The 17,255-nt window shown below is 40.9% G+C and overlaps 1 protein-coding gene across 3 annotated transcripts in view; it reads left to right on the forward strand.

The window, feature by feature from the left end:
* Positions 1-17,255, forward strand: part of PKL (chromatin remodeling factor CHD3 (PICKLE)) — a 102,329-nt gene that overhangs the window by 68,998 nt on the left and 16,076 nt on the right. For all 3 annotated transcript variants that reach the window (XM_077366105.1, XM_077366107.1, XM_077366108.1), the window contains 7 exons: positions 8,975-9,113; positions 9,205-9,310; positions 9,413-9,487; positions 11,091-11,152; positions 11,254-11,330; positions 14,957-15,087; positions 15,320-15,719. In XM_077366105.1, the coding sequence (XP_077222220.1) occupies positions 8,975-9,113; positions 9,205-9,310; positions 9,413-9,487; positions 11,091-11,152; positions 11,254-11,330; positions 14,957-15,087; positions 15,320-15,719 (990 nt within the window). The remainder of the gene's footprint in view (positions 1-8,974; positions 9,114-9,204; positions 9,311-9,412; positions 9,488-11,090; positions 11,153-11,253; positions 11,331-14,956; positions 15,088-15,319; positions 15,720-17,255) is intronic.

The following is a 17,255-nucleotide window of genomic DNA, read 5'->3' on the forward strand; positions in this document are numbered from 1 at the left end:
GATCAAAATAGATTAGATAAATGAGTTGCCCAAGGTGGGCCTTACTAAATATGGACGGTTCAGATCGGTCAAGAGTGCCCCACATGTTCGCTGCAAACAAAAGCACTAGCCACTGCTACACACACACACACACACATATAATATGAGAAAAGAGTTTCTACACACTAGTGTAGATAAGTTGTATACACACTAGCTTAAAATACAGTGGGGGCCACATTTTTTTTTTTGAAATGGCAATATATATTGAAGAAGGGAACCAAGAAGGTCACCAGAATTACAAAAGGGAAAAAACAGCAAGGGACAACAAAAATTCAATGGAAAACAGAGCCAAAACTTCTCACGGGGGAAGGAAATCAAACCACTCCAACCCCTCTTTGTGTACTCCAGATCGAGCGAGAGAATCCGCCTCGCCATTTGCTTCCCGACGAATATGCTTAAAAACCATAGACGCCCCTGAAATGAGATCAGAAATTTCCTCAAAGCACCTAAGGAATCTCCACGGGGGAACCACTTTCCCCGATAACCAACTAATAACATTTGAAGAGTCCCCTTCCACAATCACCCTGTCATAAGCTTCAGCACTCAGGTGCTTTATTCCCTGATATGCCGCCCGAACTTCAGCTTCAGATGAGTCACACCTTCCAATGGGACCTACAAAAGCCCAAGAAACCTCCCCTTGATAATTCCGACATAGTCCTCCAACCCCTGCTGGTCCCGGATTACCCAAGCAGGACCCATCAAAATTTAATTTACTGAAACCTTCAGGAGGAGCTTCCCATTTTTGACTTCTCTTCTCTCGCCTCAAACCTTCAGCGCACACAATGCTCCACCCCTCCCACAGATCGAATGCTGATACAAATTTGAACATAGGTATGCTCTTCACCCAAAAAATAACTAAGGCGATAATTTTGTTAAATAGCCAGGACGATGACTTAGCTACTCCTTCGAAAACTCTTTGATTTCTTTCCTTCCATATGACCCACCACAAGGCAATTAAACATAATCTCCACAGCACCTTTCCTTTATTTTTCCTGGGCACGAAATCCCAACTCGAGAATAGATCTGCTAGAGACTTTGGAAAGACCCATAAAATACCAAACTTTTCCAGAATGAAACCCCACACCTCCCTCGTTACCTTGCAATGGATAAAAAGGTGATCAATCGATTCTCCATCGTCCAAACAAAGCGAACAATGGTCCACCAGGCACATACCCCTTTTTCTTAGAAGCTCTATGGTTTGGATCCTCTCATTACACACTGCCCAGCTGAAGAAAGATACCGATGGGGGTCCATGAAACTTCCAAACCTCAGCAGAGACATGTGATCCAACAACAGGGAGCAACTGGCAGTAAAAGGATTTCACGGAAAAAAGCCCAGATGAATCCCATTTCCATATCCTTTTATCCAGACCACTTTTTTTTTTATATAGCACCCCTCAAGTAGGTTTAGCATTTGATTGATGAACGGTAGTTCTCTCTCAAAGAAATTTCTTCTGAACGAAGGATTCCAAACCACCGTATTGTTAATTCTCTCGAAACAATCACACACCAACACCTCTTTATCCAAAGCCATCGAGAACAAAACGGGGAAAACAACGCCAGCGGATCACCAGAGCACCATGGATCCAACCAAAACTTTATACGATCTCCTTTATATACTTTAAACTGAATCCCCGCCTCAAGGCTTGGCTTGAACCTCAAAATATTACGCCAAATGGTTCCTCCTTTCTTATCATACTTATCATCCGAACACCAGTTACCATGAATGAAACCATACTTACTCCCAATGACTTTTACCCATAAAGAAGAATGTTCCACTCCAAAACGCCACAACCACTTCCCCAAGAGAGCACAATTGAACTCTTTCAATCTCTGGATCCCTAACCCTCCATTCTTTATGGGGGCACACACCTTATCCCATTTTACTAACGGAATGCCTCCTTTATTGCTTGACCCGCCCCACAAAAATCTTCGTTGAATCTGTTCAATTCTCAAGACAACACTCACCGGAAAGTTAAATAGAGACAGATGGTAAACGGGTATGTTAGCCAAAACTGCTTTTACTAAAACCAGTCTACCACCCTTCGAAAAAGGTTTTTTTTCCAGGTTTCTAGCCGACGCTCTATTCTTTCTACAATAGGGGTCCAGAGCTCTTTTCCCGGTTTTCCAACCCCCAAAGGGAGCCCTAAATACGATGAAGCAGAGACTCCAACCTGCAGCCCATCTAATCAGCTCATAGCAACTTCGCGCAGCCTTCAAATTTAAAATCTTCGACTTATCAGGTGCATAGAACAGAATGGTGTCGTCAGCAAATTGCAAAAGCGACACTTCCACTCTATCACTACCAATGATAAAGCCCTCAAACAGCCCCTTACGACTTCCTTTCACCATTAACCGATTGAGAGTTTCTGCCATAATCACGAAGAGAAAGGGGGAGAGGGGATCTCTTCGTCTTAACCCTTTGGAGGACTTGAAGAATCCTTTTGGCGACCCATTTACCAGCACGGAAAACCATGCCGAGGAGATGCATCTCCTCACCCAACCTCTCCACCTGTTTCCGAATCCCATCCTCCCCAAAAGGTAATCCAGACAATCCCAATCCACTCTATCATAGGCTTTCTCCATATCTAGCTTACACAACACACCTCCATATCCACTTCTAGCATATGAGTCAATAACTTCATTCGCAATTAAGGAACAATCCAGAATTTGCCTCTTACTAACAAAAGCACTTTGACTATCCGAAATCACAAAAGGAAGCACTACTTTGATATGGTCAGCTAAAACCTTGGCCAAAACCTTGTACAAACATCCAACCAGACTGATCGGACGAAAATCAGATACATTAGAAGCTCCTTTAACCTTGGGGATTAAGGATAAAAATGTTGCCCCTGTGCCTCTATCGAGTGCCGAATCATCATAAAACTCCTTGAAGAAACGAAGGATATCACTTTTCACCGCTGGCCAACACGCTTGAAAAAAGCCTAAACAGAAGCCATCCGGGCCAGGTGCTTTATCTTTAGAGATCGAAAACAAACCTTTCTCAATTTCTTCTTCCTCAAATGGTTGTTCCAATTTCGAGCTTGCCTCCAAAGTCAGACTATTGAACTCCACTCCCTCAGGAATAGGACGCAAACTCCCTTCCGAAGCATATAATGAATCATAGAACTCAACAATAGCCGAAGAAACCTCTTTCTTAGAAGTTAACAAAATACCATTCATTGAGATAGACTCGATCCTATTCGCTCTTCTTCTAGCACTAGCCATAGCATGGAAGTAAGCTGTATTCTTATCGCCCTCCTCCAGCCATTGCACCCTGGACTTTTGTCTCCAAGATATCTCTTCCCGCAACAGCAACCCTTTATGTTCCTGCTTTGCTTTCCCCAACTCTTCCCATTCTACCTCGGAACTTAACCCACACTCCTCCAGAGCTAACAATTCTTTTAACCGATTTTTCAACCACCACTTCCTACCCTGATCCGCATGATTTTGATCCTTGGACCATTCTATTAATTTATTCTTGACAAATCGGAGTTTTTTCCCAATTACCACATCTGCAGGACCCTCCACACTATGCGAAGACCACCAATTTCCCAAACTGACCTCCATGTTAGGATAATTAAGCCAAGCCAATTCGAATCTAAAAGGAGGAGGGCCCCACGACTGAAGACGCGGATCAAGGAAAATAGGGCAATGATTCGAGACCGAATGCACCAGGGCTCTATTAAAGCTCTTAGGGACCAAGGCAAGCCAGTCAGCATTAACAAGGAATCTATCAAGACGACTCCTACTAGGACCCCTAGACCAAGTAAAAGAAGCTCCTGCTGTAGGAAGATCAATAAACTCATATTTAGCAATAAAGTCCGCAAACACTTGTATGTTTGTGTTAATCTTACACAACCCATTCTTTCTCCCACCTCTTTAACTTCATTGAAGTCCCCCCCAATACACCAAGGCAAAGAACAAGACTCCCTAACCTTGTCCAATTCCTCCCAAAACAAACCTTTCTCAGCTCTAAGGACCGGCCCATAGACCCCTGAAAACAACCACATTGAATGGTCGTCCTCTTTTTTTAAGGCCACCGACAGAGAGAACCTACCCCTCCATTCATCTTGTTTTCTCCAAACATTTTCATTCCATGTTACTAAGATCCCACCAAAGCTCCAGAAGATCCCACAAAAGAGAAATCCCATTCTGCCTGCACTCCGAAACCTCTGACAACTCCTCTATTTACCACCTCCATTTTTGTTTCCTGTAAACAAATAAGATCCGGTTTTAACTTTCTAACCAAGTCTTTCACTTGAATTCTCTTATCCTGATGGTTCAGGCCGTTAACATTCCAAGAAAGAATCTTCATTACAAACCATTTTTCACATGCCGCTTCCCGCTCCTACCATTTGGGGTTCTTCTCTTCTGATCACTAGACTCCTCATCCACTTGCACTTCTCTATCGAAGTTTAAATCCATCCTCAGCTTCTGTAATTCTCTAATTTTTTTCCTTGACGACTCACCGGTTTCCTTGCTCAGCGACTCCTTATTCGCCGAATCTCTCATCTCAGCTGCTTGACTTTCAGAAATAAAATCTGCCTCGGGTCCGGCATAGATCAAACCCAATTCCTTGCTAACCTCCAGAGTGTGACTCACAAAAACATCTACCTCCTCCATATGAGAAATAACCCTTTGATTCTCACCCGGAGAGTCTTCAGATATCTCCAAAAGATCCATCATCGAAGCCCTCACCGGAGAATGAAGGACAGGAGGTGCGACCTTTGACAAATCCTGAGGCAATTCATTGGCTTCCACCTGACAAATTTTCGGATGTCTGGAGAAATTACGGACCTTTTTTGGGGTACCTCTCCCAAAACCCATCACCTCCATATCATCCGAGTGAAGATTTAACCGGAGCTTTGCTTCTACTGGCAGATGAATAAAGGTCCAATTGAGGAATTTCTCCAGATCAGAATATACAAGATTATCCACTCTGATAACCAAATCTGGCTTCCCGATTTCCCTAATATTCCAGGAACCATCGCATTCCACTGACGCAGCCACCCAAGCCCCACAGCGCAGCCAAACACTAGATACCATCTGGTTAACCTGAGCACCGGGCTCTTTTAAAACTTCAACGGACAAACTATGACCCCCTTGGAAGCTTCTCCCTTCGATTCCTTTTTCGACCGTCCTGAGGCTATCATCCTCCGCAACCGAGTCAAAATTAAGCTGCGAAACCACATCTGCCAGAATAGATCTCGAAACCCAGACTTCGTGCTACAACCTTTGGAAGGAAACTCTAATCGTAGAGTCCTAGCCTCAGGTGAGAACGAAGGACAAGAAAGAGATAAAAAATCCTCACTTCCTTCTCCTAAAAAATAACAATTTGGCCTGATAGAGTTGGATCTAAAATTCTCCTGTCTTGAAAAGCTAACAGGAGGATCCAAGTCACACCAATCATTACTACTGGCGACAAAAAGCCCACTTCCCAAGAAGGCACGTTACCTGCTTCCCGATAAGAAATAAAATCTTCCTTTTGAGACGGTCTCGGAGAAAGAGCTTCGATAATATCGAAGAAGCTATTAATATGACAAATGGGGTCCATCAAGTCAGATCTATCAGGACTCCCCCCACAGGCACTGCGCCATCTGCACCCTATAGGAGAAAGAGTATTTTGAAATTCAAAAACTCCGCCAAGTGTCTCTGATCTATCATGCACCCCATGCAGCTCAAGATAGCCGAAAGCACTATCATGCGCCATTACTTCCACCGGAACTGCCTCAGTATCAGCAAAATCTTTTCCGGTCAGAAATACCTCCTCCTCCCCAGAAACCTTACTACCAGAATTTGTTTCTTTCTCCCTCAGATCCCCCACCGCATCCGCTGCCTCATCTAAACCCGCGCTACCAGAGCTCAACCCTTCAAAATCCGCCATTTCAAGCGCCTCCACCTTCCAAGCTCTCACCCATCTGACTGCCCCATCCAGAGAAACTTGGATAGGCAACTCCTGTCCTAGACACCCTACTACAGAAATGCGCACCTTTGCAAGGGAATAACCCTTTCCAGCTTGACAGGATGAATCCAATTCAACCACTGTGCCAATTTTTTCCCCAATCCTTTGAAAATTCTCCTCACACCATGCCTGAGGTGGAACCCCTTCTATGTTCCACCAATAGATGCACCCCTCCGACTGAAACTTCTGATCCCCTCCAAAAAAGGAGAATTTATTGCATTCTTCCATGCATTTATAAGCTGATGTCTATCCACACCCATCTGAGAAGAAATCAAAATATCAAAATCTGCAAGTTTGTACACAATAACTTCACAGTTAATACCCCTCCTACTTCTTAACCACCTTTCCATACCCTTTAAATCCCCTGACCACCCAGGGGTAATTCTACCCCAAATACCTAACTCAGCATTACTAATAGATTGTAGAGGGACGACTTCCACATTGAAGCTCACTCCTTCGGAAATCTGAGGCTCAAAGCTTACGGATCTCATTGCTGGGAGGGCCTCAGCCTGAATCTCCTCCACCAGACGAACCTCTTGCTGTCGCCCATTATCCTGAACAAACCTACTTTGATAAGGTGGAAAATTATAATCCATGCTTGACCAGATTTTCTTGCACTCCCAACAAACCTTCCTTCTTTTGAAATTTTTAAACCCACATTTGCAGCACCTCCAATCACCCAAACCACCCTCCCTTCTATGAGTTGATATCCTTTCGATTCTTTTTGATCTTTTATTCTTGACAAGCGACCAAGAGTCGACAGGAAAATTAACGTTGGCAAGTTCTCCTCCTAATGGGATCATATTGGCCCCTGTGGCCACTCCACAAAAATCATGATCTCCTCCTAAGGGGATTGAATTAGCACCGCTGGCCACACCACAAATATCCCATCCGACCACTCGGTACCCACGAGGCAACAACTCCGATGGGGTAGTCAGATGGGTGATCCAAAGCATTCATTTGATTGGCCCTCATGTAGATAGGGTGTGCCCAAAAAATCAGTTCCATAGGATCATCCTAACCCTTCGAACCGTGGAGGCAAAAAATGGACAGATTTGTGAAGGTTTATACACGTCCATTTTACGTCCACAAATCGTAGGGTTGGGATGATCCTATAGAGCTGATTTTTTGGGCACACCCTATCTATGTGAGGGCCCATCAAATGAATGCTTTGGATCACCCAAACAATGTGGCCCCCACTGTATTTTAAGCTAGCATGTAGATAACTTATCTACACTAGTGTGTAGATAACTTATCCACACTAGTGTGTAGAAACTCCTCTCTCTCTCTCTCTCTTATATATATATATATATATATATATATATATGAGAAAAGGGTTCCTGCGCTTGAGCGCAGATAGCTTATCCGCGCTCGAGTGCTGGAAACAGCGGTGGGGCCACATTGGGGGAGTGATCCTAAGCATTCATTTGACAGGCCTCATCATGGATGGGGGGTGTACCTAAAATCAGCTCCATTGGACCCTCTTACGGTGTCTATTTGTGGGGGAGAAATGGACAGATACTGTTTGTCCACAAATCTACCTATTTTCACCCCACAAATGAACACCCTATGGTGATCCAATGGAGCTGATTCTTGGTGGACACCCTATCCATGAAAGGGCCCATCAAATGAATGCTTTGGATTCCTCCCCCCCACCCAATGTGGCCCACCCCTGTTTCTGTGCTTGATTGCAGATAAGCTTAGCTGCGCTCGAGCGCAGGAACCCTTTACTCTCTCTCTCTCTCTCTCTCTCTCTATATATATATATATATATATATATATATATATATATATATTTATATGAGAAAACGGTTCCTACACATATGTGTAGAGAGTTCTCTACACACTAGCTTAAAATACAGTGGGGGCCCACATTGTTTGGGTGATCCAAGCCATCCATTTTAAAGGCCCTCACATAGATAGGATGTCTACAAAAAATCAGATCCATAGGATCATCCCAACCCTACGATTTGTGGAGGTAAAATGGATGTCTCTAAACCTTCACAAATTAGTTCATTTTTTGCCTCCAAAGTTCGAATGGTTAGGATGATCCTATGGATCTGATTTTTTGTGGACACCCTATCTATGAGAGGGCCTTAAAAATGAATGGTTTGGATCACCCAAATAATGTGGCCCCCACTGTATTTTAAGCTAGTGTGTAGATAACTTATCTACACATGTGTGTAGGAACCGTTTTCTCTATTTATATATATATATATATATATATATATATAGAGGTATATGATTGTACGCTCGACCGTACCTAAAGTTAGGTACGGTAGAGTGCCAAATCACATGGGTCCCACATTTTTGGTGGGCATCTAAACCATTCATTTGCAAGGCCCCATCATAGATAGGGTGCATACCAAAAATCAGCTCCATAGGATCATCCTAACCCATCCATTTGTGGAGGCCAAAATGGACAGACAGTGTTTGTCCACAAATCTGCCCATTTTGGCCTCCAGTTTTGGAGGGGTTAGGATGATTCAATGGTGCTGATTTTTGGTATGCACCCTATCTATGATGGGGCCTTGCAAATGAATGGTTTAGATGCCCACCAAAAATGGGGGACCCATGTGATTTGGCACTCTACCGTACCTAACTTTAGGTACGGTCGAGCATACAATCCTTTTCCTCATATATATATATATATATATATATATATATATATGGGACTTGCTAGGCAATTTCGTAGAAAGCCATTTCGCGGCTCACTTTGTGAGGAGAGAACATCCACCTCGGATGAATCAAATCAATAAGACAAAAACTGCTATGAGGTGGCTATTCTCTCTAGAAGCACCTTTTGTTCTTTATTCCTGTACATTCTTTGCATCCTAGATTGATTGCAGTGTATTTTAACATTTTGGATTTCCTTGTTTATTTGTTAGATTGATTGTAGTGTACTTTACAATATTGGTTTTTCCTTGTTTACTTGTTCAACATGTTTTTGTTCTTGTTTTTTTTCACTCAGACTGCAACTGCTGAGGATGATGACCTTGCTGGTTTGGAAGATGTGAGTTCAGATGATGAGGAAGATAACACTGAAGCTGACTGGATCGACACTGATGCATCGGGGAAGAGGGCCCAAGTTTCAAAGAAGAAAGCTCGCGGTAATCCCTGCTTGTTATTTTGACGTAATATTGCAAGGATTTCATATGTATATATTCTTATCATCACATAGTTTCAATAATATTTTTACAGTGGATATGATTGAGCTGCTGCCTCTGATGGAAGGTGAAGGGAAGTCCTTCAGAGTTCTTGGATTTAATCAAAACCAAAGGGCTCAATTCGTCCAAATATTGATGAGGTCTGTTAGCGGTTTTGTGACTTGAAGTAGCTTACATTTCACAGAGAGAGATCCTTCCATTTTGTTTAATCTTGTCTAAGTCTTGTTGACATTATTTTGCAGGTTTGGGTTAGGGAATTATGATTGGAGCGAATTTATTCCTCGAATGAAGCAAAAATCCTTAGAGGAAATTAAAGAGTATGAAGATAACTTTTTGTCTAAACAAAAACCATTACTTTTTTTTTCATCTATTTTGAGTTTCATTTACATGAGGAGCTCCCTGAGTAGAGACTCTCCATCTCTTCACTCTTCTTCTGCCCTTTTTGTTGAGGATCAGAAGCTCTGATAAGAAATGGGGAATAGATTAATGAGGAAGAAGAGGAGTGCAGAGATGGATAGTCTCCACTCAGGGAGCTCCTCATGTAAATGATGTACACACAATGGGGAATAGATTAATGAGGAAGAAGAGGAGTGCAGAGATGGATAGTCTCCACTCAGGGAGCTCCTCATGTGTGTGTGTGTGTGGAGAGAGAGAGAGAGAGAGAGAGAGAGAGAGAGAGAGAGAAGGGTTCCTGCGCTCGAGCGCTGCAAAAAATCCTTAGAGGGGGCATTGGGGTGGGGGGGTGATCGAAACCATTCATTTGGAAGACCCCATCATGGATGGGGGGGGGGGGGGGGGGGCTACCAAAAATCAGCTCCATTGGATCGCCATAGAGTGTCCATTTGTGGGGCTAAAAAATGGACAGATACTGTTTTCCCACAAATCTGTCCATTTTTGGCCCCACAAATGGACTCCCTAAGGTGATCCAATGGATCTGATTTTTGGTGGACACCCTATCCATGAAAGGGCCCATCAAATGAATGCTTTGGATCCCATAAAAAATGTGGCCCCACCCTGTTTCTGTGCTCGAGCGCAGAAACCATTTCCTCATATATATATATATATATATATATATATATATATAGAGAGAGAGAGAGAGAGAGAGAGAAGTGTTTCTAAGCACGTGCTTAGGGAGCTCCCTAAGCACAAGTGGCTTAAAAAGCCACCAATTGGTCGCTTTGTTGGACCTCGCAAAGGTGGACCCACCATACGAACCAATCGGTGGCTTTTTAAGCCACTTGTACTTAGGGAGCTCCCTAAGCACGTGCTTAGAAACACTTTTCTCATATATATATAGAGAGAGAACTGTTGGTGCGCTTAAGCTCACCATTTTTTTGGTGCGCTTAAGTTGTTATAACGCCTCCCATTCGTTTAAATGTTTGGGTCCCGCTGGGCCCCGCTTAAGCCCACCAATGGGAGGCGTTATAACAACTTAAGCGCACCAAAAAAATAGTGCGCTTAAGCTCACCAACAGTTTTCTCATATATATATATATATATATAGGCCCATCTAGGGCAACATGTGTAGAAAGACTACAATACCCTCTACGCTACATATAATACCTAAACTACCCTTACATGTTATTCAACACTCCTCCCCTCAAGCTGGAGTGTATATACTATGGAACTCTAGCTTGCTACAAAGAAACTACAACAAACAACTAAAAATAACCATACAACAAAAAGAGAAAAAAATCTCATACACATAGCCACCTTGGTACAACAGAGGTGACTGTCTCTTTGAGTTCCATTCAGTATGGTGTGCCGGCTAAAGGCTATTTACTGGTCCTTAAGGTTTATCTATTATACTTGTTTATTTCATTCTTGATTCTCCAAAATTTTGGAAATCGATGTTCCTTGATAAATTAGGACCATAGTTCTGTGTGATTTTTTTGACTTTCTGCTTTCTTTGCTTTTGTAGATATGGAACTCTTTTCATGGCTCATATTGTTGAAGACATAACAGACTCCCCATCCTTTTCAGGTGATTAACTGGTTATACCTGATTGCTATAATATGTTTTTTTTTTTTGGCTTTGGTTGGATATTTTCCCTGATTCTTTGTTTTATGTGATTCTTGCTATAGATGGTGTGCCAAAAGAAGGACTAAGAATCCAGGATGTACTTGTTAGGATTGCAATTTTGCAATTGATAGGAGATAAGGTATGGTTTGTAATTTGTCACATTAGATGTTCATAAATTAATTTTCTCACGACTTTACAAAATTAGTTTTTCAAATTGCTACGTTGTCGTGAATCCCTTATGTGGCTAATTTTGCATAAGGTACTGTTGTTTGCTAACTTATAAAATCGAGAAATAGCTTCTCAAATAAGGATCAAAGACTATGTGCAGCAAAACATGAAGAAGAGATGCAAGAAACACAATCGCACAAAACCAAAACACAATGTTTACGTTGTTCTGCAGTGTGCCTACGTCCGCAGGGGAAGAGTTTCACTATTTCAGTTTAGGGCTACAAACTCTCCTCCTCGGCCAAGAAAACTCAAAGAAAACTTCACAACCTGCAACCTTAATATGTGGGTTATATATCAATGCCACTACATCAAGAAAATTATGAAATACCCTTTAGTGCAATGCCAAAATATAATTTTTTATAGCGTTACTTTCATCATGAATATGGGAAGACACATCTGTTCTCAGTTAACCATCAATCTTCAAGTTGAAGGAGATTGTTTCTTTTTCATTTGTGATGACTTCAGCCAAAAATTACATGGAAACGAAAGCACTCACATGGATTGAAAATTTTGAAAGATTCAAGTCACCCAACTTATGTCTTGTCTCCTATATAATTATATATATGATTACAAAATTAACCATGTTTTTTTTTAATGGTGAGTGCAATAACAAAATTACCCATGTTTCATTGTATAAGAGATAAGGCTTATAATAGTAAACTCCTATGGCATTACATATACTTAAAAGAAGGTATGTATCTAAAGATCAATAATCCTACCTTGCGACATATAGTTTTTTGGAACAAGTGATTATAAAAAACAAAAAAGCTCGCCACTACGAATAGAGAAAAAACAGAGCAAACCCAAAAAAGAAAAAGAAAAAATACAACCTAGGCAACTCATTCCAAACCAACAAAATAGAACATGAAATACTGTAACTAGCCAAACTACGGTCATGGAATTGCCTTCAAGATGGAAATGGGAGGATTATTCCACTACCCTCAATATAAAAAAAACATCTCTAAATAAGGAGTAATTGCTTTGAGATTACCGTAACCTTCAGAGTAGTCCTCAATCGTCACTCTGGGTTCATAGCATGGGAAAAAAAGGTTGGGAAAGGAGCATGCCAAAGCTTTACCTTGTCAGCCACCCAACTAAAGTTTTTGCTCCATTACCAACACAAACGGAAAGATGAGGCGAGAATGATTGAAGCACCAATTTCCTATTCTGCTAGATTGGAGATTCCATATTCTGCCATTATGTTAACCGGAGGCACATACCGGAAATTTTGTTGTTTTGAGTAAATTACCCTATTCCAAAGTTCCCCAATGTTTTTAAAGCTTTCCACCACCATTTAGCGAAGAAAGCATCATTTTGGATCCTAACGTTCTTAGTTTCGATCCCACCTGCATACTCAGGGAAGCACATCGTCTCCCAATTAATTAGATGAACTCCCCTAAAAATAGTGTGATCATTCCATACGAAGTTTCAAAAATTTGTTAATTTTGTCCACCACCAGGGGAGCCTTATAAAGGGACAAGAATTAGGTCAAAACATTTGAGAGAGAGGCCAAGAGAAGGGTAATCCAGCATGGGAGAGATAGATACTTTCCAGGATTCAAGCTGAGATTCAATTCTTTCATCCACCAAATCCCAATCAAGAGAGCTATGGTTTTCGTCCTTCAGAGGAAGATCATGGATAGAATTGGGTTGGCATTGATTTCTTTTATGCACGTAAGGCGGTCTGCCAATGGCGAAGAGGATAAATGAGCACGAGAAGGGGTTTCCAAAGAAAGTCTCGAGCTCTTCGACTTTCTTCCTCTCTAGTTTCTTTTTATGTAAATTGGCTTTCGCTTCTTGATCGTACATCTTAGTAGTCCACATGTTTTGGGATTGGAGGTCATGCGTCTCATGTATATTTTTTCAACCTGCAAAACAATGGAGCAAATTCTTTATATCAAGCTCAACTTATTATTGGAAACTCAATTCACTACACCCGAATTATGTACATATGGAGCCCAGTGTTTGATTACTCCAATACATTGCTGTATTGACAAATTGTGCAGGGCCTTGATCTAATGCTGTCGGCTGGGTTGACTATGTTGACCATATCGTGCGGTCCTTTTTCTTGTTTTTTTTTTTAATTTCATTTCTTAGAAGGTTTTGTAGGTACATTTTGGACACTTTGGAGTTTCAAGGGGTTAGCTTGAGTATTTGGTTAAGTAAGGATGCAATTCAAAAACTAAGGTTAGTTTGAAGTGTGACTTTTTTCAGGAGCCATTTTACGACATGCTAAAGTTAAGGAAGTTTTTGGGTTTGATTTGGATGTGAGTTAGGAAAAGGATGGTTTGGTTTTGCATTGCTGGTGCTATCTTTAAAGTCCCCTAGAAAGAACTCGCTTTTATTGATGATTATTTTATTTTATTTTGTTATTGGCTTTTTTGATAGATTCTTCTAGACCCTTTGTTTGCTGGTCCACTCTTTTCTTGGTTGAGAGTTGAGTATCCATCACTCATTGCATCACAGTGGTATCAACACAAGCTCATTCATAAGTTCAAAAAGAGCCCCTAGTAGAGGTTAACTTGGAGGATAGTCCACATATCCATCTCTCATTGCATCAAAGTGATATCAATACAAGCTCATTCGTTCATGAATCCTTACTGAAGTATTTGATAATTGCAAGAGGATTCCCTATTAGAGCTCATGTATTTGCTCAAGTATTAGATGGATTTTGGATGCTTTGAGCGGCAAACCCCGTATCGAGAAGTGATATACAAGTTTTAAATGAGAGTTCATTTGCAGATTATTTTGTGGAATACGAGTTTGAAGAGCAGCCGAGATCAGAAACATTGTCTTTTTTTTGTGCTTGGGTTATGTCTTTGGAAAATGTGCAGACTTCCAAAACCTTTTCTTTGCCGACACCCACGAAAAGTTGATGCATTAGAAGGTGTGAAATATCGTGGATTGCCAATATTTGACCATCGGGGTAATCATGAAAAAAAGCTTGGGTTGTGTTCTTTAACCATTCTTGACAGCTCTTTTGTATTTTTCTGTGCTGAGAATTAAAAAAATGAATAATGGCGTTTAGCAAGCCTGGCCCATTTCGTCCATTCTTTCCAACCTGAATTTCTAGCGGTTAAAATTGCTGAGCTCTCGAAGCGAAGTGGAGTTGCTCCAAGCGATTCTGTTCTGCACCATTCTCCTGTTCCTGGAGTCTGAGAATGAGAAACATTGAAGGATGCAGCCTAGGCTTCTCCTTAGATCTTGAAATTATGTAAGTTAAGAGAGAGAAGAAAATGACTAGTAATAGTATTTGTTAAGGATGATTGACTTTTGTTACGTTGATTGTATCATGCACTTTTATATCTTGATGTTCTTTCTTTTCTCGGACTCTACTTTTTAGACAGTTTGGTAGGGGCATTTTGGACACTGTAGGGCAACTTTTCTATGCCATTTGATGCTTCATCTTTAGACCTCCAAAGTCGTTAATGTATTATTTTCAACCTTTTTTTTATCTGAAAGTTAGTTTTCAAATCATATAGCTGAATCATGATACAACTGGAACACATATTACAAATGTCTCTCTTTGGGATGATAGGTGAAGGTTTTGTCAGAGAAGACTGGAACTCCCCTTTTTGCAGAAGATATTTTATCACGTTTCCCAAGTTTGAGAAATGGGAGATCTTGGAAGGAGGAGCATGATTTATCGTTACTAAATGCCGTATTAAAGTATGTGTGAAATTTTAGTTTTATTGTTCTTCTCTAATGTAACTGATACACTGTGACTTTTCATATTGTATTTTTTTTACGATGATGAATCCATCAATTGCTGTCCACAACTTGAGCCATAGTTGTGTTCGTATGGAGTTACCTATGAAAGTAACCCTTTAAGCTTTTGTGTTGCTCTTTCTTTTCCTAAATAGTTTTATTGACTCTTGAATCATCCATGCATTTGAATTAGGCATGGCTATGGAAGATGGCAATCCATTGTTGACGATAGGGATCTAGGGTTCCAGGAAGTCATTCGTCTGGAACAAAACCTCCCCTCTGTAAATGGTTATGTTCAAATGCATGACAGTGCAAATTTTGTTCACTCAGAGATTAAGGGTTCTCATGAAAATGATGGTATTTCTAAAGGTGCATCCTCCAGCCAGTTAAAAGAACCTGGTGGTGGAAATGGTTCTGGCTCTATTCCTGATGCGCCGGGGGCCACAGAGACTGCAAAAGTGAACCATGTCTTTCAAGATGCGTCTGTGTTGTATCATTTGAGAGAAGTTCAGAGAAGGATGGTTGAATTTATTAAAAAAAGGGTACTTCTATTGGAGAAAGCACTCAATGCAGAATACCAGAAAGAATTCTTTGTGAGTGAACTGGAAATGTTTTATTTTTCTCATTTCTGATGAATGACAACTAACTTGTCAAAATGCACTTTTAAGTTGTGAAAAACATGTATGTCAATGATTTTCTTTTGCTTTTAACTTAGTTTTTTCAGAGACAACTAACTTGTTTCACTGTCATGGTATCTTTTTTACTATCGAGTTCTCTTTTACAATCATATTGCCACACTTGCTGATCCATATTTTTCCTTTTTTACATCAATAAAATTGTTGCTGCTATTCCCTATTGCATACTAGTTGTGAATTTTCTAACGTAATGCCGCAATGGAATCAATAATTGAGAGCTGGACCTTAGGTCTTGTGAATGTAGTCTAGCTGCTTCGAGCAATGCCCTTTTTTCTGAAACAATAAGGGGATGTTACTAAAAGCTAAGACGGGATTACTAAACACTAAGACAGATTATACAAGGTGGAGAGATTGCCCCACGTCAAAACCATTCCTATGAAACCCCCTCCTTGGCCAAAGAATCTGTAACATTGTTGGCCTCTCTAATTACATAAGCCAATTATATAATTCTTTTTACAAACACCCAAAATTATGTCCTGTAGAAGTAGTTGCCACAAATCTGGATTGTGTTGGAAATCCCAAGCGATGACGCTAAAGGAATCTGACACAAGTATGCTGTACAAACATTACTGTCATTAACCTGTTTTTTATGTTCTCCAAGACTTCTGAGTACCTGCTGCTCAAACATAAAGAAATCCCTGCATATTAAAAATTCTAAATACAGAAAGTTTCTTGCGAAATGAATTTTTTATATGCATGAAAATTTTCAGTACACAGGATTCTAAGATGCCAAACTGTAGCTAAGTGTCAGTATCTACATCACCTGCACTGAGGCAGAAGTATGAAAAAAAAAGTGCAAGTAGGTCTGAAGCTCCTTCAAATGAGTTTTCAGGGTCTAGTTTTCTTGTGACTTGTGAAACTTAGGGCACATTTGCTACTTATTCTCCTTATTATGTTTCTGGAGCACGAAATCTAGAAGGTGAAGCTCGTGGCCTCTAAATTATTGGTGGGAGGAGCTCCAAAAGAATCGGGTAAGGTTCGATAAAGAGAAAATTAGATAGTGGAAGATGATGAGGAAGGAACTCCGTAAGAGTTCCTACACATCAAACATGTCTGTGACCTTTCTCACCATTGCCACAATCTTTAGAAAAAAAACGTCAGGGTGTACGGAAGTATACAGAAGAGTTTTATATTGACTTCTCAAGCATTTTGGGGTATTTAGGAACAAGGCATATTCCTTTGCTTCAATACATTACATTTGCCGATCAAGTGTGAGTTAGCACTTAAAAGCACTTCAACCTAATTGAGTGATTCTTATCAATTCACCGTTAGATTCGAAGAAATTCAGAATCCCTACGCCAACCAACAAGGTAATTTCTGTGCCACTACATCTAATCAAGCATCAAGGCCGAAGCCACCTGCACCAAATTCTATGGCTGCACCACCAGGCCGTAACCCGAGGGAGGTACAATGGTTAGTGGTGTTAGTTTCGGT

Source organism: Tasmannia lanceolata, unplaced genomic scaffold, assembly GCF_043159265.1.
Source record: "Tasmannia lanceolata isolate RefF3 unplaced genomic scaffold, GAP_Taslan_0.1 ptg000023l, whole genome shotgun sequence".
In the NCBI taxonomy this organism is placed as follows: domain Eukaryota; kingdom Viridiplantae; phylum Streptophyta; class Magnoliopsida; order Canellales; family Winteraceae; genus Tasmannia; species Tasmannia lanceolata.